The sequence below is a fragment of the Ascaphus truei genome, chromosome 4 (genome assembly GCF_040206685.1).
Source record: "Ascaphus truei isolate aAscTru1 chromosome 4, aAscTru1.hap1, whole genome shotgun sequence".
Taxonomy (NCBI): domain Eukaryota; kingdom Metazoa; phylum Chordata; class Amphibia; order Anura; family Ascaphidae; genus Ascaphus; species Ascaphus truei.
In genome coordinates this window covers 311695742-311721383 of record NC_134486.1, presented here as the reverse complement: position 1 = coordinate 311721383, position 25642 = coordinate 311695742, and the positions used below count along the sequence as shown (strand labels likewise).

The 25642-nt window shown below is 41.3% G+C and overlaps 1 protein-coding gene across 2 annotated transcripts in view; it reads left to right on the top strand.

The window, feature by feature from the left end:
• Positions 1–25642, top strand: part of SPACA1 (sperm acrosome associated 1) — a 205553-nt gene that overhangs the window by 134320 nt on the left and 45591 nt on the right. For both annotated transcript variants that reach the window (XM_075594813.1, XM_075594814.1), the window contains exon 5: positions 4301–4436. In XM_075594813.1, the coding sequence (XP_075450928.1) occupies positions 4301–4436 (136 nt within the window). The remainder of the gene's footprint in view (positions 1–4300; positions 4437–25642) is intronic.

Below are 25642 nucleotides of genomic sequence, written 5' to 3'. Positions count from 1 at the left end.
TTACTTGGAATTTCTTATTAGTTTGTCTAGACATTGAAATTGATCTCAGCTATGTCTTTGATAATTGTCTTCAATTAGCATTTAAGATGTGTCCCTTTTTTGGTGGGTAGTGGGAGGTGATACTAAAAGGGTGAGGGAGAAGAGATCCCAGTGACCAGAGCAGTAAAGAAAACAGGACAGGGCTGACTAGACATAACAGATACGACAGGGACAGGATGCTGACGCTGTTCTAGTTCGGTCTCTCCTTTTCTCCCCCTAAAATCCATCTATAGTAAATTTCAAATTAGAGTGCGTCTCTCTCTCGCTGCACTTTCCTTCCTGTTATGTTATGCTCTAGGCTCTCTTGTCTCTAATTTCAAATTTTATCTGAAAAGCTACATTCTCAGTGATGCATTTTAAAGGCCTGAAAAGCAACATTTCCAAACACACTTATATTTTCAGTTATTTCTATTATATCTCTAAACGGCACATCAATATTTAGATTTTTTTGTGTACTTAAGTATGTATATAGATTTTTTATTTGTATAGTGCCATCTGGGCCTCTGACAGGGGTGAATAGCCAAGACAAGTGTCAAGAACACTTGTTAATAGCCAAGCCAAGACAGCCTGGTGGCTGTGTGGGGCCCTGCTGGTCGGCGCTGGTGTTGGGCCCGGCCAGAGGTCAGGCCCAACTTCTTTGTTCAGATGCCAGTCCTCTGGTTGCCGCGGGCCCCCGGCACTCCCCTACTGTGGGCCTCCCTCTCTCCAGAAGCAGGGCCCAGCTTCCGACCGGGGAGAGTAAGGGAGGCCCGCAGCAGCGTGAAAGGAGGAAATTGTATGAGTATTGGGGGATTGTGTGTGTGCGCATGTGGCCGGGGGAGAGAGAATAAGTGTGAGGAGGACGGGGGGGGGGGGGTAATTGAGGGAATGGGATTGAGTGAGAGGGCATTAATTTGGTGCTGGAGGGGGGGAAGAGTGAGAGGGGGTTTAAGAGGAGTGTACCAATTGGCACCAATAACAAAGTTAGAGAAAGATGGAGGGTCCTAAGGAATGATTTCAGGGATCAAGGCCAAAAGCTTAAGGCAAGGACCTCCAAGGTAGTATTTTCTGAAATACTACCAGTGCCATGCACTACTCCAGGGAGACAATCAGAGATTAGGGAGGTTAATGCATGGCTAAGAAAGTGGTGTAGGAAGGAAGGAGGGTTTGGGGTTTTTAGAGCACTGGAATTCCCTTTCTGAGAGGTGCAATTTTTATGCTAGAGACAGATTGGACCTCAATGAAGAAGGACCTTCTGTGCTACGGAAGAGAATGTTAAAAAGGTTGGAGGAGAGTTTAAACTAGGATGGAGGGGGAGAGGAAAGAATCAGATAACGAACTAAATAGAATATTTGACGAAATAACAAGGGATTATGGAGGTAGAATGGGGGAAAGTGCGAGTTTGGCAAGCTTTGAGACACCCATAGTAAGTAAAGATAATACTAGAAAACTTCTAAAGACTAAACCCAATTGGCGCAGAAAGGAAGGAGAAGATAAGATAATAGTACAGACTGAAAAAAAACTTACTGTAAATGCATGCTTGCTAATACAAGAAGCTTGACAGATAAAATGGGGGAGCTTGAATTAATAGCTGCAAGGGAGCAGTATGATGTCATGGGCATTACTGAAACATGGTGGGATGAAACTCATGACTGGGCAGTTAATTTAGAGGTTTATTCCCTTTTTCGGAAGGATCGAGAAGAGGAGTTGAAGTATGCTTATTTGTTAAACCGGATTTAAAACCTATTTTAAGGGAAGATGTTTATGAAAGGAATAGTGAAAATGTAGAGATTTTGTGGATATAAATTAGCAGTGGAGGTAAAAGTATAAAGAAAATGATTGTAGGGATATGCTAAAAACCACCAAATATCTGTGAGATTGAGGAAGCTAAAATACTTTTGCAAATGGAGAAGGTAGAAAAACTAGGTCATGTTTGCATAATTGGTGATTTGAATTATCCAGATATAGACTGGGGCAATGAGATTAGTATTACAACAAAAGGAAACAGGTTTTTTGGGTGCTTAAAGACAATTACATTAACCAAATTATTGAGGAATCAACCAGGAGAGGGGCAATACTGGATTTGGTAATATCAAACAATATTTTTGAAGTAATAACCAATATTCAAGTCCTGGAACATTTGGGTAACAGTGATCATAACATGGTAATTTTTTTAATAAATAATCAAAAAACAGATTACTTGGGTTCAACAAAGACCTTAAACGGTAGAAAGGCAGATTTTAATTATCTGAGGACAAATCTACAAGGAATACATTGGGATGATGTTATTGCAGGGAAAAATGTAGAAGAGAAATGGGTAGTCTTTAAAACATTGTTAGAAAGGCACACTTATCAGGTAATGGAGGAAATGGAAAAGAAGAGTATATAAAAAACAAAAATGGGGCACAGGAAAAGAAACAGAAAAACCTAAATTAGTACACAATAATATTTTATATGTCAATAATGGGGAACATATAACACTTATATAAAAAGAGGAGGATCAAATTGATCCTGATGTCCGTAAAGTCACAGAAGGTCGGGCTCCAGCTAAAAATGGAGTATAAGGCTAGAGCTCAAATCCTGTCGGCATCCTCGTGGTGTACTTGGACTGCAGCTTCCGGGTGTCCATCATCACGGGCGTCACGTTACTGTGTCTGACCTCACTCACCGGGCTGCAAAATCATACAATAGGAAAGGAAATACCTGCCCCGAAGAGCTTACAATTTAAGAGGTATGATGGGAAATTTACAGAGACAGCAGGTGAGGGAATAAGTGCTGTAGATGACAGTGCTTGGTCACTATGGGTGGTAGGAGTAACTGTGGGTGTGGGACAATAGCCATGAGTGCAGGCTATTGGTATGCTTGATTTGTGTGGCACATTTTAAGGTTGGTCAGGATTAAATTAGAAGATTAACACCATTTGCATGGGAGGAGATGGCAGGGAGGCGTGGGTGCGAGCAGGTGTGTTTGTCTGAGTTCATCTGGATATGGCTGCCACTTTATAGAACAATAATAATAATATGCTAAAAAAATATGGTATTCTGTGCTAGAATCTGCAAAAGGAAATCCATAGTACCACATGCAGGAGCACTATAGTTCTCTTAACTTGCATATACAATAGATTCTTAGAAAGGGGGACTCCATGGCTCTGCCTATTTATAAAACTCTGAATTTGTAACTGTCAGATGGATCAATATGTAAAGTGGATTTTTGTCTGTACTTTATTAGTTGCGTTTGTTCTGCAGAGACAGTAGCAGTTGGAAAGATAACCCTATATGCTGGTTCTGAATAATTTTGTTTAGATAATGTACGCTTTGATTTAATTTTAGAAATTATAGGATGAATGTGAGGTATAAAAATAAAGTGGAAAATATAATTTAATAGCATTTGAATAAATGAGATCAAATATGATTTATAATACATGATTGGTTCATTCCAAACCTTTGTGGCTGTTACCTGTACTAAGTGCACATACAGTAGCAAAACAATTATACACACACACAACCATATTCTAAACTACATACCTATTGAAATATCTTCAAAATGGAGATGCCTGATTCTAGAGGTAATTATTTTTTTGGTATAGTTTTAGACTTGCCAAAATGAAATGCACCAAATTCACCCAAAAACAATTGTGGTCTAACTCATATCCATAGCAAGCACAGGGTGTGTTAAAGGGGCAATCCCTCCTAGGGCCAAAGTTAACTAATGCCAGTGACATCTTTAAGGGTATTCGTCTGTGTAATTTATACCTTTTTACCTGACACCTGTAAATAGTTTTTTTTTTAATGTTTACGTTAGACTTGGAAGGGGTTTGATTTCTCTGGCTGCTTCCTTTGTGTGATGTCACGGAGTGTTCAGCTAGTGCTTGTACAGCCAGAGACCCTCCTTTTTGCCTCTTAACTTTATTGGTTCATGGCAAATGACACTGTTGGTCATGGGTAATAAAAACACTTAATGTATTTCACAAACCTGTCCCCATTCCAAGGCTGCTTTAAAAAACCAGCCGACTATGTGGGATTGCACCTTTAAGTTGTGTTGCTTCTTTCATTTTTGCTAAGGGTAAGGAACTGTAGATGGAATTATGTGAAAACAGAAGCTACAGTTCCTGTGATTAAACAAATGTAGATTGCTGATTTTGTGTGTCATAAATGCAAGCATCTCGTAAGTATATTACAGACTGATTGCAATCTGTATAGCGTTAAGCATAAGTGTATGGACTTTTTAAGGTGTTTTAAATGAATCTAAAATGTGTCTTTTTCTGCTGTTTTCATTTGAGTAGGAACCTATTTTGCTGTCTAATGACTCCCACATTCTGGAAGTGAACAGAGATTCCAGCACGAAAATTTACCAGTGTGAAACCTTTGAAAATAATAAGCTGATCGCCAAAATTAAATACGCTGTATATTCAAGCGCTGGTATGTTAAAACTTCCTTAGATTTCTTGCCAAATAAGTTAAAAAAAAAAGTTATTACAGTTAACTTATGAATGAGATGTTTTCAAAATGTACTTACTCTGTTTGATTATCTATCCGTCTGTTAACAATTGTCTTTCAAAAAAGTAGTGATATTATTTATGAGACAGGAAAATGTTAAACTGCTATAATGTTTTCATACACAAACATTGAGAACAATTGTATACATTGTTATTACTTGCAACTAATGACTACAGCTCATTGCGCCTAGTTTGCCCAATTCTGCACTGGTATTGATGATAATTATTGTGTATAGACAGACAGTGAGATCAATGCATTTGTAGACTAATACAACTCAACCCCGTTATAGCGCGGTCCTCGGGGGCCACCCGATCCGGGGTCGCGCTAATTTTAAAAAAAATGGCAGCTGCAAGCCCGATAGGGAGGATGGAAGGAGGAAGGAGAGAGGGTAGAGGTGGCCGGAAGCCCTACATGTCCCCCGGCAGCCACCAGGCTCGCCAACAGCGGCCCTCCGAGTCCAACCGCAGCCTGCTCCTTACTTCCCCCCCCACCACCGGCATCCATCCCCCTTCACCGGCATCTACTTCCTCCCCCCCCCCCGAGGCCCCCACACCTACTGGCCCTCCGCGCCCGCCCTCCACGGCATAATCAGTTTTGGGCCTAGCCCACGTGGCCCTCCGAGTCCCAGCCTGCTCCTCACTCACCCCCCCTACCGGCATCCACACCACCACCCCCCCTACCGACCCTCCCCCCACCTCCTCCCGATGCCAGCTCCGCTCCGTTCTCCGCAGCTGACACCAAAGGTAGGGAGGGGAAGTGGGAGGGGGGTGTGAGTGTGCTGTGTGCTGTGAGTGTATGCTGTGTGCTATGTGCTGTGAGAGTGCGCTGTGTGCTGTGAGAGTGCGCTGTGTGCTGTGAGAGTGCGCTGTGTGCTGTGAGAGTGCGCTGTGTGATGTGAGAGTGCGCTGTGTGATGTGAGAGTGCGCTGTGTGATGTGAGAGTGCGCTGTGTGCTGTGAGTGCTGTTTGCTGTGTGCTGTGAGTGCTGGTAGTGTGTGCAGTGTGCAGTGTGCAGTGAGTGCTGGTAGTGTGTGCAGTGTGCAGTGATTGCTGGTAGTGTGTGCAGTGTGCGCTGGTAGTGTGTGCAGTGTGCAGTGAGTGCTGGTAGTGTGTGTAGTGTGCAGTGTGTGTAGTGTGCAGTGAGAGTGTGTGCAGTGTGTGAAATGTGCAAACAAAATTCGGGGTCCATGCTCAAACCGCGTTATAGCGGATCGCGCTATAACAGGGTTGAGCTGTAGCTAGTTTGATGTCACAAACAAACTTACTTGCTTTTTAAGTAATATATGTGTTTGAGCAGATATTTATTTTCAGACAGAACAGGATTCCACTTTTATTATTTTTTAAAAAGACCGTCTGCGCCCTTCCTTTCCCACACCTCTGCTGCTCCTTGTCACTAGATACAGTATGAGCACAGTTCCCGCAACATTAAGGAAGTGCCCTGCATTTGCTTCCCACTGCCACTCTTGGTTTAGCGGCAACAGGCATTATTGTATAACAGTAATAGGAGGGGGCGGACAGGAGATATTTAATTTACATTTCCAACTTCCCAGTTTTCCATTAGTGATTAGTATTTTGCAGCACTGTTTACGAGAATGCTAAGGTTGTAAGACAGTGTTCCCCAGCTTTGGAGGCTGGTCCCCCTAAATGTGCACTAGACACTTAAAAGGGATGGGTCAGCGTGAGAAGAGAGACATACTGTACTTACTAGCAGAGCAAGATTAAGTCAGATACAGTGACAAGGTAGTTTTTCTGTATCACTAGCCCTATTTATTACACTAGCCTTGGGCAATACTATCTCCAAAAAATAAATAGGAAGAAATACAACGTTTTACATTAACAAAAGGTATGTTTGAAAATTAAATAGGTCCTTACTTCCACCTATCATCAGAAATGGGGGAAGGATTAAAAGGAAGGGGGCAAACCAATCCTTCAAGGAAGGCGGGTGTCGCTTTCATAGTGGGTGGTGACTGAAGGATGGATGCTGGGAACCTTTTACATTAGTAGGTATACCTCTATTACAGTAATGACATTTATTTAATTAGCTATTCATAATCATTGTTTAGTTAATGAATGTTCAATCTTTAACTACTCCAAAGCCCTTCAGTGTGTATGCTCTAGATCTTTTGATCACTTAGAACAGATGTCATTTTGATATTTGACAACAAAGCCCAGGAATCCGAAGTCTGCTAAAATGGAAGATGAGCAATTACAAATGGACTGCAATCGTATTAACAACAGCTAAACTACACTTTCCTTTTGCTGTTCTGCTGTTAAGAATGCATGTCCAGGAAAGAAGGATCCAGCGCTCCACGGTTTTCTAAATAAAGTAAATTTATTGTGCCACACAACGTTTCGACCAATAGGTCTTTCTCAAGTGACTAGGCCTACACCAACTGAGGATAAACCCAGTATATATATCCTCAACCAAAGACAAAACAACAGGTGAAAACAAGTAAAAAAATCAAAATTGTTTTGTCTTTGGTTGAGGATATACTGGGTTTATCCTCAGTTGGTGTATGCCTAGTCACTTGAGAAAGACCTATTGGTTGAAACGTTGTGTGGCACAATAAATTTACTTTATTTAGAAAACTGTGGAGCGCTGGATCCTTCTTTCCTGAGTATACTTTGGAAATTGCCTGGCAGGTACTTCCTTGAACCAGCAGCACCGGTAAATTGTATGCTTAATTTATTTTGTGGAGTGCAGCCTAACCCCCCTTTAAGTATGCATGTCCAGCATGGAAGAGCTGCAGAGCAGACTAATGGTGAAGGAATGTTACAGAAGTATCTCTGCCTTATACCAACTAACAGATGAGATTTACAGTGCCACCTTGCTGGCATTTCTTTTATGGACACTTAAAGGACTATAGCCAGTTTTATAGACTATCACTGCTACCTATCATCTTCTCTACTACCATTTGCTATTTCTTGTTGCTTAAAGTAGCAATTATTCAGGTAAAATAAAATAAAACTTGTGGCAGTAAAGGCTGTGAGAGGTAAGATATAGGTATTCTATAAACTTTGATAAGAAACTCAATGTTTTTGAGCACTTCCCGAATGATTTGGCCAGTTTGCTATTCAGAAAGCTCAGATGACTTGCCAAACTTGTGCGGGAAGTGCTCCTTCCCGAGTGGCAGCGCCGCGGTCCAAGCACACCGAGCGGGAGCTCAAAAAGAGCTCCAACTTGCATTATTTGTAAAATCACCCTATTCTAGTAGCTTTGATGAGATCATCGGAGCTCTGAACTAGCGAGCTTATCACATATCTCATCTCGCCACCCTTGGAATGGCGGGATGGGATTTGCGAGAAGAAAAAAAAAAATATTGCGTGGGATTGAAGCCGGGAGTATCCGGAGCTGATACACATTACTACCAGCACCGGCGACCTCCAGCTTCCATCCAATGTAATATAAATGCACTTACAGGCAGCTTAATTACCATAGCGGCTAACCGCTAAGGCAGTGAAGAGGTTAAATACGATATGTTTTGATGGGGGGGGGGGGAGTGGTATTTGGCCCACGGTGGGTGTTTAGGCTTTCAGGAGGGTTGCAGGAGGAGTTACCCCCTTCATTACCTTAGTGGTTACCCCTGTTACCTACTGTACCTGTTAGGCATAAACACCCACCACAGGCCAAATACCACCTCCACCTCCACCTTCACCGACCCCCACTACCCACAAGAACATTAAAACAAAATGCAAACACAATACACTCATTGATTGCCAGTGTAGTTACCTATGCCATCAATGGGAGCAAAGATAACCCCAATGGCAATGAATGGGCACTCCATCAACCCCCTCTGCCCCCCAATACATACAGTACAGTAATGGCCAAAATTACTATTATCCATATCTGGATAATAGCTCATTTGCCCATTACAACTAAAACATTATCCAGCCAGCATAATGTAAATAAGTTGCACTTACCCAGCCAGGATGAAGGCCATCCTCATCACCGTCCTCCACGTCCATGTCCTCCGTGGGCAGAAACAGTACAATCAAAAAGCAAACTAATGGCCACTAACCCCTTAATCACCTTATTGGTTAGTAACTGCTTATGTAATTAAGGGGTTAACCCTGCTACCCACCTGGGAGGCCTAACCACCCTCCACAGGGCAACTACCCCCACCCTCTACCCATTGACTGGCTTTGTGGTAAACCAAGCCCATATAATATGGGCATGATTTGCCACCATGGCAATCAATGGGCAAAGTGCTTGTCACTGTATTTATCTATAGCCCGAATGGAGCATAGATGAACACATTGGCAGTCAATGGGCAAACTAAAAAAAAAATACAATCAATGTTTTTCTTACTTTTGACGTCTTCACCATCTGATTCCGAGTCCAGCAGCAACAGCAGGAACATCTTGACACTCTATGCAATGCTCCCCAACAGCGGGTAAGAAGATCTTTATCTTCATCTGTATATTGTAATCCAATGGGGCGGATGTTGTCTCATTGGCTTCTAAAGCTCAAATGAGACAGGACAGACCTTGTGTAAGGCCTGTAACGTCAGATTTGAGTGTCAAATGGTACACACCCAATCCGATTGGCTGTTGTACCATATCACAGGGTTCCTTTTTTTTTTTAAGGATGGTACGTCACATCCTTAAAACAAATTCCTGCCATCCCATGGTACTACAACCAATCTGATTGTGAGATATATCATGTGAGGCATCACATGGTACACCGCCAACCCAATTGGTTGAAGTACCATGTGACAGCTTAATTTTTTTAAAGAATGTGACATCTTAAAGGGTTGATGTCACATCCTTTAAAAAAAAAAAAAAAACGTTGCCATCACATGATACTTCAACAAATCGGATTGTGAGATATACCACATGTTGAAGATCATGTGATGGCAGCCATTTTCTTTTTAAAGGATGTGAAATCATCCCTTTAAGATGTCACATTCTTTAAAAACAATTGAAGCTGTCACATGGTACTTCAACGACAGTCGCTGAGGGTGTGTGCTGCTGGCTCCCATCTGCCCCAACGATACAGTTTGGATCCTCCTCTATCCGGGACCGGAAGTGCGTCACAGCTGGAAGTGACGTGACAGAGAGATTCCTGACGGAGGCAGCAGTGAGAGCTCTGCATCAGACACACACCACTATGATGTGTCTTATTATACAGTATGTGACACTAAGTGTACATGCTATATTTTAACATTTATACAGTTATACCTTTATCTGGATTGCACTACTGTATGTTGGCTTTCTCTTTCCATTGACTCCTTTATTGCCATTACCGTCACCATGACCACACCACATGAGATTTGTGATTGCCCTATAGCCATCTGAGTGTTACGCCGGTGCTGCCCGCAGACCAGACCCGTCCCCTGAGCTGAAGGGGGAAGTGGTAATACACGCACCCGCAGCAAAGGGAGCGTGTCCGGAGTATGGTATGAAGCGTTGCCAGGCCAGGTGTAGTAAGGTAGACAATACTTGCCGGTACCGGTTGTAGAGATAGAGTGAATGATGCCTTGCCAAAGTCAGGGAGTGGAGAGTGGAGATAGGTCGTAGTCCAAGCCGTGTTCAAGGGGTTACCAGAGTGAGCGTTGTCCAAGGAGTGCCGAGATCGAGAGCCAGAGGGGGTAGTCGTACGAGCTGCATCAGAACCTGTGAAAACACTGAGAGAATCCAGAAGTACTTCCATACAGAGACTATGTCGAGCAAAGACTGAGAGCAGAGAGGAGCTAGATAAAGCAGGAAGGTCCAATTAGGAACGGAGGCGGGACAGGAAGAGCTACAGGGAGACACTGCCGATTGGTGCAGGCATAACAGGCCAGGTGAGTCTTGTTAGTAACCTGAGTATGCCCGTGCAGTGTGCGGGGGCGGAGCCTGAGGTCCGGGGGACGGGAATAAGAGTGTGCAGACTGAGCGTGCTCCGTAACTCGTGTACGCGTGTGAACCGATCCAGTGGATGGTGCAGGTGTGCGTGCAGGAGGGCGTGGGCGCGCCCGGCACTGAGCAGAGGAATCGCCGAGGGGAGTGATCCCGCGACGGTGGTAGGGGCGAGGAGCCGTGGAGGCCGGTAAGGCAGGATTGTTTTGTGTGTCCAGGGGCTCCCTGCGGGGAGGGAGTGCTCTGTGTGGGGAGCGAGGAGAACGCCGATTCCTGACACTGAGTCGAGATTGAATAGGACCCCCAACCACCTTCTGAGATATTTGCCACAGTTTTTGATGTTTTATTGATTCTGAAAGAATGTGAGTTCCCACTTCACAAGTCTCTTAACACATCACCTTCACTTATAAGAACTTATTGCACTATGATATGTTCTATGTTTTTTCTACAGTACATATTACATGACAGAGTGTGGAACTGGGGCGCTCCCTACTATATACAGTATGGCTTGTGGGTGTTGAACGCCTATGGACTTAAAAGACTGTGCCTAAAAGTATTAAAACATGTATACTGGCCCTTGTTGATTTTGCTGCAGCTTGACCTTGAAGAAGACAAATCCCAGAATCTTCTTATAACGGCAATGAAAGTATGTTGATGGTCAGCGCAAATTCGTGGAACTCAAGAAATAATAAAAGATAATAAAATACACAATGTTAGTGCATAAATGGGTGTTGATGCAAGGAGGGGGAAAGGTGATGGGGGAGGGGGAGGGGAAAGGGGTAATACTGTGATGAATGACACTAAAATAAACAGTTTATGAAACATAAAGCATAAGTTTCAACGACTCACACGGGTTTGTGTGAGACTTCACCCTCAGAGGAGAATGTAGGGGGTGTAGCGTAGTTCCCTGCCGGAGCTCATTGAGAGAGGGACCTAGGCAGCTGCCGGACATCCATTTCAGATCCTCCCTCCCGGTCCCACTCTCGGACGCGTTAGCGGGAGTACAAGTGGAAGAAGAGGTTTTGCCGGATAGCCTCGCGGCTGACGCTGGGCAGTTTTACCTGTGTGTGAGTGAAATTACTGTTTTTACCTTTGAATATTGTTATAATAAACTTTATCAGTGACTAATCCAGACTTTGCCCATTTTTTGGCTTATGGGCATCTGGGAGAGGAGCCACTTATTGGGACAGAATATTAAGAAGCATCTGCTCCATCAGAGACTGATGACAACACCCACTGAGGGAATGAGCTCACATATGGTCGTGTGAGTTTTTATTACTATTTCTCCGTTTTTAGGGGTTTCATTCACCCACTACATTCTCCTCTGAGGGTGAAGTCTCACACAAGCCCGTGTGAGTCGTTGAAACTTATGTTTTATGTTTCATAAACTGTTTATTTTAGTGTCATTCATCACAGTATTACCCCTTTCCCCTCCCCCTCCCCATCACCTTTCCCCCTCCTTGCATCAACAACCATTTATGCACTAACATTGTGTATTTTATTATCTTTTATTATTTCTTGAGTTCCACGAATTTGCGCTGACCATCACCATACTTACATATTACATGACACCAACGCTCGTCTACCTTCGAAAATCTTTCTACAAAGTGAACCTCTCGGACCTTTCCTAAGGGTTTTGAGCAACATTGTCTATGCACTATTGTTGGCACAAATATATGCACAATTGTTGTCACTAGATTCACTGATAGTGACAAAACACAATTTCATTTTTGTAATCAATGGACATTAACTTAATTTTTGCACAGATTGCACATTTATTTTTATATACACTATATAGGAGTGCCCTTTACGTTTTACGTTCTCTGTTGTTTGTCTAATAGAATGCCTGTTTGATGCACCATGCATTGTAAATTACCTAGGCTTTGTAACTGTCCATTCAAAGGCTTGTGACTACAGATTGTCATCTTTGAAGTAAATACATGGCACGGTAGACATAAAATTATGAGTTTTGGATCTTTTATCCCTGTTCTCTCTCTCTTTTTTCTTTTTTTTTTTTATGTCTGAATCTATTGACATTTCATAGATCATGCAGGAAGTGACGTACTAATCAGAAAACTCTTCAATTTAAGTTATCATGTTAATTATAACGCTTATCATGTCTGGGGATACCTCACTGCCAAAGATCCCTGATCTCTGCCCAGACTCAATGTCTGCTGCCACCAGAGCCTATAGAGTAGGCTCAACCCTTCTATAGCCTCTATGGGTGTCTCAAAGACACGAGTTAACTATCCAGAGACAGGGCACTTCTAAGCTTTTGGTTTATTATTCACAGGGTACAGCAACAGGTTAATCCAGCATCCCTGTAAAGATAAAGCATGAACGGCAAATACTCACAAAAAGGGGCTAATCACTTTCCGCCATGATGTTACTGAGATTTAGCGTTCCTGGGCTCTCTTTTTCCAAGTCAGTGGCTCAAACTGAGGCCAAAGTTCAGTCCCAAATAGCAGAAAGAGTCTTCCGGCCACTTAGACTTCCAGGGGAACAGTGATCCAAAAGTGGGTAGAAGCCTTCTGGCTATCTAGCCCTGTGTGGTTGGAACCGCCACCCACTGAAGCGTAGTCACACCAAAAGATTACAGTATATCCCCTCCTTAGGGAAACTGAGGAAGAAGTGACTAGTATGCATTTTAGCTACCTTGCCCTGTGGGGTGGGAACCACCACCAGCCGAGTCTGGATGACCCAAACAAGATAAAACCCCAAGAAAATCCCCCTCGAGACTGCCAAAGCTTGACTCACCACTTAGCTCTCCTCTGGGAGAGATTGCGGGTATCCTCCGCTGCCCTGATATAATTCACGGGGAACTCTCTGGTCACCAAGACTCACCCCGATGTCCCAGATGATGCTGCACACTAAGGGGGTGGCCCCAGTCCCTTCGCATGCGCTGTGCGTTCAAGCTCTGCCCCCCAGTGAGGCCGGTCCCAGTTACTACCTTGTCGCGCACCTTTCCCCAGTGGTGCGCGACAGGTTTTCAGTCAGGCAGGGAAATTTTAACTCTGGCGTGGCCACACAGCCGCCGGCGGTTCAGCCAATGAGGGCGAACCAGCCCTGTGAGTTCATGGCCACGCCTCTACAAACCAACCGCCACGCCCACTTCCATCCCAAACGCTCCCACTCTCCGAGGACTGCAGATCGCGGGGCAGCGCTGTGCACGTGCCGACCCCCGCCGGGCGTGCATGCAAAAGAAAGCACTGGGACCTCACCCTATGACAGCAGCTTCCACGTAGTTTTGATCGTCAAAGAGAGCTCTCTACCAGATCCCGGTACTTCAATCCAGCTCCTAAGCACATAGCTCTGTCAGTCGCATCAGACCCCTGTACCAGGTATCCTCTGCTGAAATCCACACAGGCTCCCACAAAATCCCCCACTAGTTCTCTCTAGTCCATCAGGTCTGGCCTGGTTATATTATCGGAAGTTCCCATTCACAAAATGGAAACACCAGGTGTAGCCAATCACTAGTAGACTAACCATAGATGGGGTCGTTATATTACTATAACAGAAGTTAGTAATAATGAGATGCAGATCATATACAGATAAGGCGTTGTATAATCTCCTGCTCACTAAAGTCTGTTAAGGTTAACACAGGGACTTAAAGGCTTCTTTTATATCTGTCGAAGTGGCTCATTTCAATGGGGAATTTTGTCCAAAAACAGCCGCTTTGGCAGATACAGAAATACCCCTTAACGTTACGTTATTTAAGTTAGTGCTAAACTTGACGTTTCTTCCATCCAGACCCCGAAATAGGGCTTTTATAGTGTCTGGATGTGTGTACATTATCGCCACAGTTGGGCATGATTTCAATAATATAACTTTATTTTCTGGTGTTTCCCTCCCCTCCCGCTTCTCTCACTGTAAAACACTGATTCTTTATATCTACAGACTTTTATTTGCACATTTAAGTAAATCTGAGTTTCATTGCAAAGGCGTCCATATCTGCTCTATGAATTTATTATACTTCCATAGTTGCAAAAACAATTGCATAACGTTCCCATGCCATGTGTTTTGGAAATATTTTTTTTTACTGTAAATAAAGTGATGTTTTCAAGCTTGATGATAATACTCTACCATCCTATTATTTCTGTTTCACGTTGAATAAGCTATAGACAAATGAAACACTGTTGCAGTTCAATGACCCAAGAGAATTGCTACATGTTTCTAACTACATATATATTTACTATTTATTTCCTATGCCGGTTTTAAAAGCAAAAACATATTATGATAATTTAACACATCCAAATATATTTCTTTTTTTACTACACATTGCCATATTCAGGAATTAATTCCTAGTTATAAATTGAAATGTTTCTAATGACTGTATCCTGGCAACAATGCTATTAAAACATAATTTTATGTTTCTTTTGAAAGCTTTGAGAATTAATATAATGATATAAAAGTTACGTGTATGTCATTTTTAAATTCAATTGTGTGCTTTGATTTCTAAATATATATTTCCCGATATACAATACTACGTGACTATGAAATATACCAAGATAAACATACTTTGTCTGGCTTGCTTGCACTAATGACAGTAATTTGAGCTTTTGTTATCTTGCCCTATTACACAAATAGCTTTATTGTATTATATTATATTTATCCAGCACTACAAGCATTCTCTCTGATGCATATTAGTTTTCTTATGGTATTTCTTCTGTGAAATTGTATAAGAAAGATTGTCTATTAATAAGCCCAATATTGTAAACTATATACAGTACCTATTTTCATTTTTTCCTTTCATCTGCTTCAATTCAGTACACGCAAATAATTTGGTATAATATTTAGCAGCAACATATATTAAGTATGCACATATAGTTTTAAAAAAAAGTGTTTTTTTTTTTTGTGGTTTTTTTATATCCACTATATACCGTATGCATAGTAATACACAAACTGGTACAGAAAAGTTTCTTTGATATAGTGCATATTTTTGCACAGTTTTTTAACCAGTTTTGTACCATATTCTCATAAGAATATATTAACTTTATGATTTGTTTGGAGGTTGTGATTAAAACAAGTATTTCAAAATGTCTGCCATTATGTTTGCTCATTTTCGCTTAAATATAGTACATTATCTATATAAAGATAATATATCTAAAGTAAAATGTGATAATTTGAATAAAAGGTGATGGAAACAATTAAAATACAAGACGCATGGACACATGCAAACGGGAATTGTAATCATGGCATGGGAATAGGATATTATTATGTGTAACACCTTCGGGTAATTTGTATTCTGTTCTAGTATGAGCCTTTATTCCATGATAGTATTTATTAAATAGAATCTTTTATGATCACAAAAAAAGTGCTCTTAGTCTTATCAATAGAACATAACAAAAATATGCAAATCTATATTATTATCTACAGTGTATATAGAGAAGTCATCAACATTAATTCACAATATGTAAATAAATACATTAACATTTAAAAATAATTTTAATAAAACTATAGACCTATAGTGATTTGCTTTTATAGACAGTACAAGATTTAATAATAAACCCAAGGAATCGGGTTAAATACCATGAACTCTGCATTTACAAATTTTTGTTCCATTGGTATGAAACTCCTAATGTTACTTCCAGATCATTTGCTAATAAATGTATAGATTCAATGGAGAAAATGTCAAGTTACATAAAAACATATTGGACTAAAAATATAGTAGAAAATATTAGTCAGTGAAGCAACAAAAAAAATCATATTTTTATTTGGGTGGTGGTGCATTGATACTGTATACAGTACAGGATACATTTATGTTGATTCTTCCAGAAGAGGCCATATAAGAATAAGTATCTAAATAAACCAGCGCACATATGATTTCAGCAGAAAAAAATATTTAAAATACATGTACTTTACCACTCTTCAGGCATTTCCTAGAAAACTTAGTTACAGTCCATTATGTTCACTTTACATAACTTTTCCGGCCAATTTAACACTTATCAGATGCATGACACACAGTCACAAAGACTCATTTGAATATTTATTTATAAAATATTTTACCAGGAAGTAATACATTGAGAGTTACCTCTCGTTTTCAAGTATGTCCTGGGCACAGAGTAAAACAAATAGTACATGGTTACAAGTACAGTTACATAAATGAACAGGGAATACATTATATACAAGACATTGCGTGCACAGTTAAAGAAAATATATATTATGAGCGTATGAAACAGTTACAGACCAGGTTAAAATGTGAGACAGCCTTAGATTTGAAAGAACTTAAACTGGTGGTGGATGTGAGAGTCTCTGGTAGGTTGTTCCAGTTTTGGGGTACATGGAAGGAGAAGGAGGAACGTCCGGATACTTTGTTGAGCCTTGGGACCATGAATAGTCTTTTGGAGTCTGATCTCAGGTGATAAGTGCTGCAAGTGGTAGGGGTGAGGAGCTTGTTCAGGTAGCTGGGTAGCTTGCCCATGAAGAATTTAAAGGCAAGACAGGAAAGGTGAACTTTGCACCTAGACTCTAGTGTTGACCAATCTAGTTCTTTGAGCATTTCGCAGTGATGTGTGTTGTAGTTGCATTGGAGAACAAAACAACAAATAGGCTCTAGGGTTCACAATGCCTTAGCAACATTTGGTAATTCTGGGCCAGAATACCACATCTTGTACAGGTGCGCCGACGAGTATTCTAAAACTTGCCTTAAACTTGTCTTGGAAAATCTGGGGCTATCACCAACAAGATCCAGGTACATGCTGGGTACATGCTGCAAACATTTCAGTGACATTTCTGCAGAGACTAATCGCCCATCGGATTAACACAGCAGGGGTTCCTGGCAGTCCCATTCTGTTTGCGGCCATGTGATCATTTCAGCAGTGATCTCATCACTGCCACCGCCCCCTGGCTTACGGAAGGGAGCTATTAGGCCTGTCATCTCCTAGTAAACAAGCATTTCTGTCATTCCGTGGCTGGTAGTGTACATCATAAGAGTATTCTTAATCTATTTTTATCTATTATACTATGATACTAATGATTACTGGAAAGAAATGAACAATGTTTTTACATTTAAAAGTGCTTTCTTATGTCTGTATAGTCAGGTTTTTTTTATTTATTTTTTTAAATGGCACTTGCCCCTTTTCCAGGATGGTTGCTGGGCTGTGTATTGCACTAACTGCACAGATATTGAACTGACTGACTGAGGTAGTACCTCCAAGGACCGACTAAAGTGTACTACTGGCAATTACATGTTTAACCCTTTAGGTGCCTGTTAGCCGTAGCTACTGCATCATGGTGTCTGGCACTAGTCACACTGACAGCATTTACAGAGCCCAGGAGTGTAGTGACCTGGGCCCTGTGTTTTTGAGTGGAGAGGGAGTGGATTAAACATTTGCGTTAGTTTGGTTTGTCTGCAGCTGGGGCAGAACTTCCTGTCTAAGCCACTCGGACTCCCTAGAGCTGCGGGACCCGGGTCTCGTCCTGTGTCTTCAACCCTCCCCACCCCTCTCTTGATGGCCCTGTCTGGCACTCCAGGGATGCATGATGTAGTACCTATGTCATAATCTTCCTGCTCATTTTTGTAGGGGAGATCACATTCTCAAAGAGCAGAACGCAATCTTAGCAGAAGAGGAATGGAAGAGGAAAACTCAACTTCCATTCTGTCATCCTTGATCAAATCATCACGTGATTGCAAGTGTCGAAGGGGCCGTGGCAATCCGGGGCCACAGCTTCTTCGGCACTTAAAAGGTCAAAGAGTTACACCTTGATAGTTGATGTCTTTTTTTGGTATACAAATGCTTTGGGGGTTTAAAAAAATAAAAAAATCTTTATGGCTCTTGCGATGAGACTGTTTGCCAGTTCTCAAAACTTGACAAAAAATAGTACCCAAAGGATTACATATTTATAACTCACTTAGAACCACCTATAATTCTTCATATGAAGAACATCAATGCCACAGATCTTTAGAAATATAAAGGAACCACATCCTCCACCTCCTCTATGAAAATAAATCTTCCCTTTAGGTGCAGAATCAATACAGCTCACTGCATCCTATAAAGCACAGGATTGCAAACACAGACGAGAATAATTACAAGAAAACTAGACACAAAGCTATGCTCCAGAAGAATAAAGAACTGAAACAACTACAAACTGCCAAGAAGAACTACAATTTTAAAAACAACACACTACAATTAACATAGAGGTGGGATCTGTTGCACACGCAGATACTTTACCGGGGTCGCAGGGACATTTTTCAAGGAATTATTGAAGAGTAAAGCACATTTCGGGGAAAGCCCTTTTTGCCAGGCGACAACACCAATATCCCCCAATTCTATCTTCGCCAACTTGCACGTCATCTTGCTATATAATTACACCCTTCACAAAGATGGTATTGCTTCCTGCTGAAATTCCTGCAACTAAACTCACACACATACTGTAACATCCCTGATAATACAGTTACAAAACTTGGGGGTGGGGTTTTTTTGGTAAGCAGTTAAATTGGGGTAGGAAACTTGAGAAGCTCTGCTTCTCAACCATTATGCCATTTCTCAGTGTGCACAAGCTATGTGTTTGGAAGTTACATTGTGTTCAATGCTATACTTGGATATTCATTCTCTTTCTACTAGCATCCCATAAATATTACATATAATGGTTGATGTATCGAGCATAATTTGGTGCAACATTGACTAAATTGCATCATTTACATTTCTTTGTATCAATGTTTCATTTGCTACACGTTTTGAGCCTTGTGCATTCATTTGCCATTCTGGTATTAGCAATTCAAGAAATTGGGTGTAGGATGTTACAGAGTATGGGATGTATCCAATTTTCAGTCTCTGTGCCTCACTGACGCAAATACTTTTTTAAAGTATTTGTGTTAACACAATCAGCCAAGTTTTAAATAGTGTTAAATTCTCTGTCTAACAATTTGCCCTACATGTAGAAAGCACTTTGATTTGACGCAAACGCAAGAAGGACATGGAGCAAGTAGTCAAAACATTTTCGTTGCTCTTTTTTATGTTGACAGATCACCCTTGAGTTTCTGTAAACATAAACCCACATGCACTAAGGTCCTTTATATCAGGGCAAAAAGCGTGATGTTACCTAAATAGGTAAGAGATGTTATTTTCCCAGAGTTTAATGGGTATACACAAAGCTAAAGGTGTGAAAAAAAACAATGGACATCAGCGAAAGCAGTATCATAGTGATAAATGCAGCAGTGTGTACGTTAATATCGCAGAGACGCGTTAAGCAATCCAATGCATGTGTGCATTGGGAAAAACTGAATGTGAGTTCCAATTAATGCGCAATCGTTCCAGCTGCATAACGCATGTGTGTTAACTAAATGGAATACTCATGCGCATGTTAAAATTCCATTAATTACACAATACATAGGGCAGGTTTTCAGCCATATTAGCCTACAGCTGTGTACATGGCTGAGGAGGCTTCCACCTCGGCTGGTGCTGGAAGCATCAGGCATGACATTCGCAGACAATGAGTTGGATATCCTGATCACCACTCCAAATTATTAGGGGAACTGGGCCCAAAAAACAGAACTGTGGAAAAGAACTGCGCTTGGGTCAATACCATCAGCAGGATACATGCCCTGGGGAATACAGTTGGCAATGTGGCTATGCTGAAGAAGCACTGGGCAGACAGTAATAGGAAACTAAAGAAAAACTGTCTGACACTGCTGCACAGACAAGGCATACATAATGGAGACCCCCGGCCAAATTGACTCTGTCCACATATAAGTTACATATGATGGAAGTTATATCACCTTCCTAAGTAGTAGGGCTTCCATTTCTGATGGATATACTGTTGGAGATATTCCCCCGGAGAAACCTGGTAAGCAAAACAGACATCATACAGTGTATATCAATGAGTATCAATATAGATGTAAAATTATACACTAAGTTCTATTTCACACATTACATATTACGTATTTGCAAGTCACTCACACATACATGTGCTGGGTAGCTCCCACAATAAGCTATACTGTATATTACATATTTAAATTACAAATGTCATAGTCGTAAAGTTTTGTTCAGGCCATGCCTAATATATTACATTCATTGAACAATAACTATAATCAGTTGTATATTTAATTCCCATAGGAATGTTAGCTATTACTTATTAGATCACATGCATACCCTCAACTATACTTACAGTAGGGTACATAATATTTATATTATCATGTTGTTAAACTTTGTCTAGGGCTCTTAATGTGTTCAGAAATGTTTGTTTGTTCATATAAACTTTATAGCCATTGTGTTATATGTACCCAAACACTATAGTATTTAATTTCTGCATATTTGTTTACCTTTTCTGAGGGACCATCAAGTAGACAGCCATCTCTGGGGCCAGGAGCCTCGGGTTGAAGAGGACAAAACCGTTATCCTAACTTTTACCAAGGTTCCAGAATAGGAGTACTGTATATAGTTCCAGCTCCGTCACTCGCTACACCACCATCGCCGTCACCTGCTCCTTCAAGAGCTCCCTCAGGTCCTGTAGAGGCCATCCTGCAGTACCAGCATCAGTTGATGTGCATGCAGCATTTTGCCTACAGTAAGCTTCATTATGATCTTACTAATCTTTTTGCAACTGGCATTTCTGCACCATAACCCAATTGATGCATCGGCACACTAAAAATGTAACGTGCAGTTTAGCCCTCCTAACTTGTGCTGTCAATGGGCTCACCTGGGCAGTGCAGCAAGCAACTGGGAACATTCGACCAGTGTCACCTGTGTCCACTCCTGCTGCATCAAGTGACCCATTGGCTACCTTGGGGGTTTCACTGATGACCATAGTTCCTTCTCCTCCTGCAACAGATTTAGCTAAACTTAATACATTGGTGCCGCTGCCACGCCATATGTTTCTGAATAGTATATAATTATTCATCTAAATCTTGGTCTGACATAACTATTTCAAGGGAAAGTGCGAAGTACCATAACAAAATAATATATTATGATACCCCCTTTTCCATCGCTTTGTTATTATAGCCTATTGACTGAGTTAACGTTGGAATAATAATGGTCTGCTTGTGATTTACGGCAAGTTTAGGTGTGACCTATTTATCTTAACAAAGAGTTATAGTTGAACCGCTCATCCTTGTATAAAATTTTTATTTGTGAAAAATATGTATTTGGTAATAATAAGGTGCATGAGGATAATTAGAGAGCCGCGCATGAGCAGCCATTGTGGGACTGACAGGTGCCTGCAGAGGGGCAGGGCCGGCAGCAACTGCTGTGACCTGCTGCTGGGCCCCTGCCACCGCCCCCGGCTGTCCCGCCACCCACCGGCCCCCGCAGTCCCATCAGCCGCCCGTCCCGCCCCCCGCTGTCCCGCCACGCACCGGCCCCCGCAGTCCTGCCACTCACCGGCCCCCCGCTGTCCCGCCACCCACCGGCCACCCACCCACTGCCACAGGGCCCACCTCCCCCCTGCACACACCGCCCCCCCCCCCCCCTGCAGCCACCAGCCCGACCTGAGATCATCACCAACGTAAGTCTGATTTTTATATGTATTGGGGGTGTATTTTATATATGTATTGGGGAGGGTATTTTTTAGATTTATTGGGGGGGTTGGGGTATATTTATAGATGTATTGGGGGTTGGGGTGTATTTTTATATGTATTGGGGGTTGGGGTGTATTTTTCTATGTATTGGGGGCGTGGGTTGTATTTTTATATGTATTGGGGGATTAAGTAAAAGTTACGCGCTTAAAAAATATTTCCGCGGTAGGTGCGCTATGGTTTGGGGGCTGCTCCTTTCATTTGTCCTGGGCCCCATGATTTCTGTTGGCAGCCCTGATCCCACACACACACACAATCAGACACACACAATCACACAATCACACAATCCCACACCCACACACAATCCCCCACACACACACAATCCCCCCCTCTCCCTGGACTCACACACAGACACATTCCCTCTCTGTGCATCAGAAGCTATCTGATTGGTTACAGCCTGTCACATGAGGAGACCGTCTCTGTAAAAAATCAAATTCTACTGAGATTCACATCGCTCTGTCGCTCTGTCGCTCCGTCGCGCCTACTATAAGCTCATGCTACAGATTCAATGCATTTGTTTTGAAGCGACGTCACTGTCGCCGGCACTATAAGCGCAGCCTAACACTTCGTTAGGCACTTTTCAAAATCCTATTATTACGTTTTGCTGCATGCTGTGCAATACTTTTAGTTTTTTATTACAAATGTTCCTTCAACTTAGTGTAAAAGTGTGTAGGAGCATTTTTTGGCAAACGAAGAAGGAAATTGTGGAACATTAAATCAGCATTAAAAATTTATACTGTTTGTAGAAGATATTGAAATTTATCATTGGAGCATTGTAATTACCAACAATCTATGCATTTCAAATATTTTTCGGTGCTGAAAATAGTATATACTGTACAGAACAAATAAACCCATTCAAGTGAATCTTTATATGATATACAGCTGCAACCGAAAGCTATAGTTCCATAGTCTTTATATATTTGATTGAATTTACTTACTTTATCTTTACTACTTATGAGCATCAATTAAATATAAATATTTTTATTATTTTTGTATAAAGCTTAAAAAAAGTAACTACATTTGTGTTTGTGGAACCATTGCTATATTTAGTTCCTGTCATTATTGTGATAAGTGGACTTGTAATAATGAGGCTAGTAATTATCGTTTATTTAGAAGAGGCGAATGCAAAAAAATAAATATATATATATATATATATATATATATTGTGATGCCAGCACCACATTGCAGTCTCTTTTATCCCAAATGAGGCAGGAAACGCTGTATGTCTTCACACTTGGGGTTTATTTACAGGGATAAATAATACGAATAGGCCCACCGTCTCTTTAAGAAAAAACAAATAAAATCAAATCCTATTTCCATTAGGAAAACTAACTGACTTCTCAGGCCCTTACTATCAGGGCTGCCAGCTAAGCCAGTTGTCAGCCCAAAACATGCCCTGGCATAAGCAACAAGGTAACAGCAGTCATTGTAAACGATAGAAAGGGTTGTGCTTATCTTAGTCCATCTGGCGATGTCCCTGCTTCAGCACAGTCTATCGTCTTTCCTTCTTCTCTTTGGGATTACACCCCACGGGAGCTCAGGGAAACTCCTGTGTTCCTCTGTAACCAGCCGTCACTGCTTCAGCACAGCTCTCTCAGCAGGGTCTCTCAGCAGCGTCTCTCAGCAGGGTCTCTCAGACTTCTTTAGCCAGCTCCTGATAGCTGGGGAGCTCCTCTGTCTACCCCCTTCTCTGGGGAAAACTGTCTCTCGTGCCTTGCTGCTTCCATACTCTTAAGGCACTCCTTGATTAATCAGCTAGCAGGTGAGCAGTCATGCCAGAGAGGATTCACTTTCTGTGGTGAAAAAGTCCAATAGCTGCTCCATTCAACGCCTAGAGGACAGCGATGGCACCACTATATATATATATATATATATATATATATATATATATATATATATATATATATATATAAACGAACAAAAGAAAAAAGCAGCGCCTCTGCTAATGGTTAAATAGGTGAATATAATGTAGTATATAAAATAAATTAAATATAAAATATATAATGAACCGACTGTGATTAATAATAAGATACACAAATATTAGTGAAGTACTAAATGATTCTAGCACAAATAATAATCAAACCTATAACCATAAAGATAAATGCATAGATTTTGCAAATATACAAATTCAAAAGAAAAAAAAGAGTGTAAAAAACAGTCCTCAGATTGTCCAATAATGATGTAGGTTCTGGTATGAAGGGTCTCCTGCTGCTCTCAAATGGACAAACCACGTCCACAGGGAATCTAATGGAAAAAAGGGGAGAGAGAGCGCACACCCATAGCGTAAAATAGTAAATTTAATGAGGGGAGGGGGAGAAGGGGATTAAGAAATGCGCTTACAAAAATGCAATAAAATCAAGCATTGTGTGATATAATCACCACCATCCGGTTTGTTTCTGCAGTAACTTGGGGAAATCCCGGTCTAGCAGTAGCAGGATCAATATCCCAACAAGTGTCCAGGGCAGGCTGTCTTCAATGTAGCCGTATTAGAGTCCTGGAAAGATGGCTCCTTGTACTTCAAGCCTCTGCAGCAGTCGCACGGATCAATCTGTTCCGGCGCGCGGTGATGACGTCAGTGTCAATGCGTCTGACGTGATGACGCTCCCTGACGCGTTTCGTCACTCTCGGGTAACTTTTTCAAAGGGAAGTGTGGAGAAGGGGAAGGTCCGGTATTTAAATACACCACCCAATTGTCCAAATCACTTGGAACATTCCCTTCTCAGCTGAAAAGGTACTTGGTGCTAATAAATGTAATTGACAATGCTTGCAATACAAATTAGAACTTTAGAGTTGGAGGAGTATAAGGGGTGAAGAATCAAGGTGTGATACAGCAAATAAATGCACATAAATGAAACCGCAACTGGTGAATATAAGGGGAGTGAACCTGTCAATAACCTAACAATATTAAATTAATGAGAATGCCAAAGAACCAAAGCGAAGGATAAACATACACAAAAATGCATATAATATAATACCGACTGTGCATATATAAAGTTCACTGACAGTCGATTGACCAATAAGATATGTGGATCAAAGGAAAAACCTCCCCTTATATTCATGTATAATAAAAGAATTACTCTAGTATAATTAAACAGAACCATGTCATTTGTAGAACATATATGTACAAATTCAACAATTAAAACCATTAAAAACATGATAAGGATACCGTAGTGAACCACTATTCAACCCTCTAAGGAGGCTAATTCCCATATTAACAATGTCTGGCAATTAGCACAACATATAGGAATATAGGGTCTATAAGCCACGGACAGAGCAGGTATCAGGAAGCAACAACCAATAATATAAATGAACAAAGTGTAATATAAAGTGCTTATGAATAAGTGTGTAAGTGTAAATATATAAGCTAATATTATATAACAAATAATATATATATATAAATGTGCTACTATCATTAAGTGCAATACATGTGATAATGGAGCTAACTCCAAGTGCTAGATGAATGTGACTAAGATAAATATGTGATAAATATTATATGTATTTAATTATAATAATTAATATACGTGTACACTAACAAACCAATAACCATATATTTTTATTTTTATGAATAATAAATGAATATTGAATGAAAAATATGGACTGGTTTGAATAGTCTCAGCTCTGAACTTGGAGACAGGAGAGGGGGAAAAAAAAGGGGGGGGGGAGGGGAAAAAAAGGGGGGGGGGAAACTATGATACCCCAAGGAGAGATCCAGACAAAGGATGGTGGAGGGCAGAGGAAGTCAGACAGGAAGAGACGTCCAAGGAGCCATTAAACAAA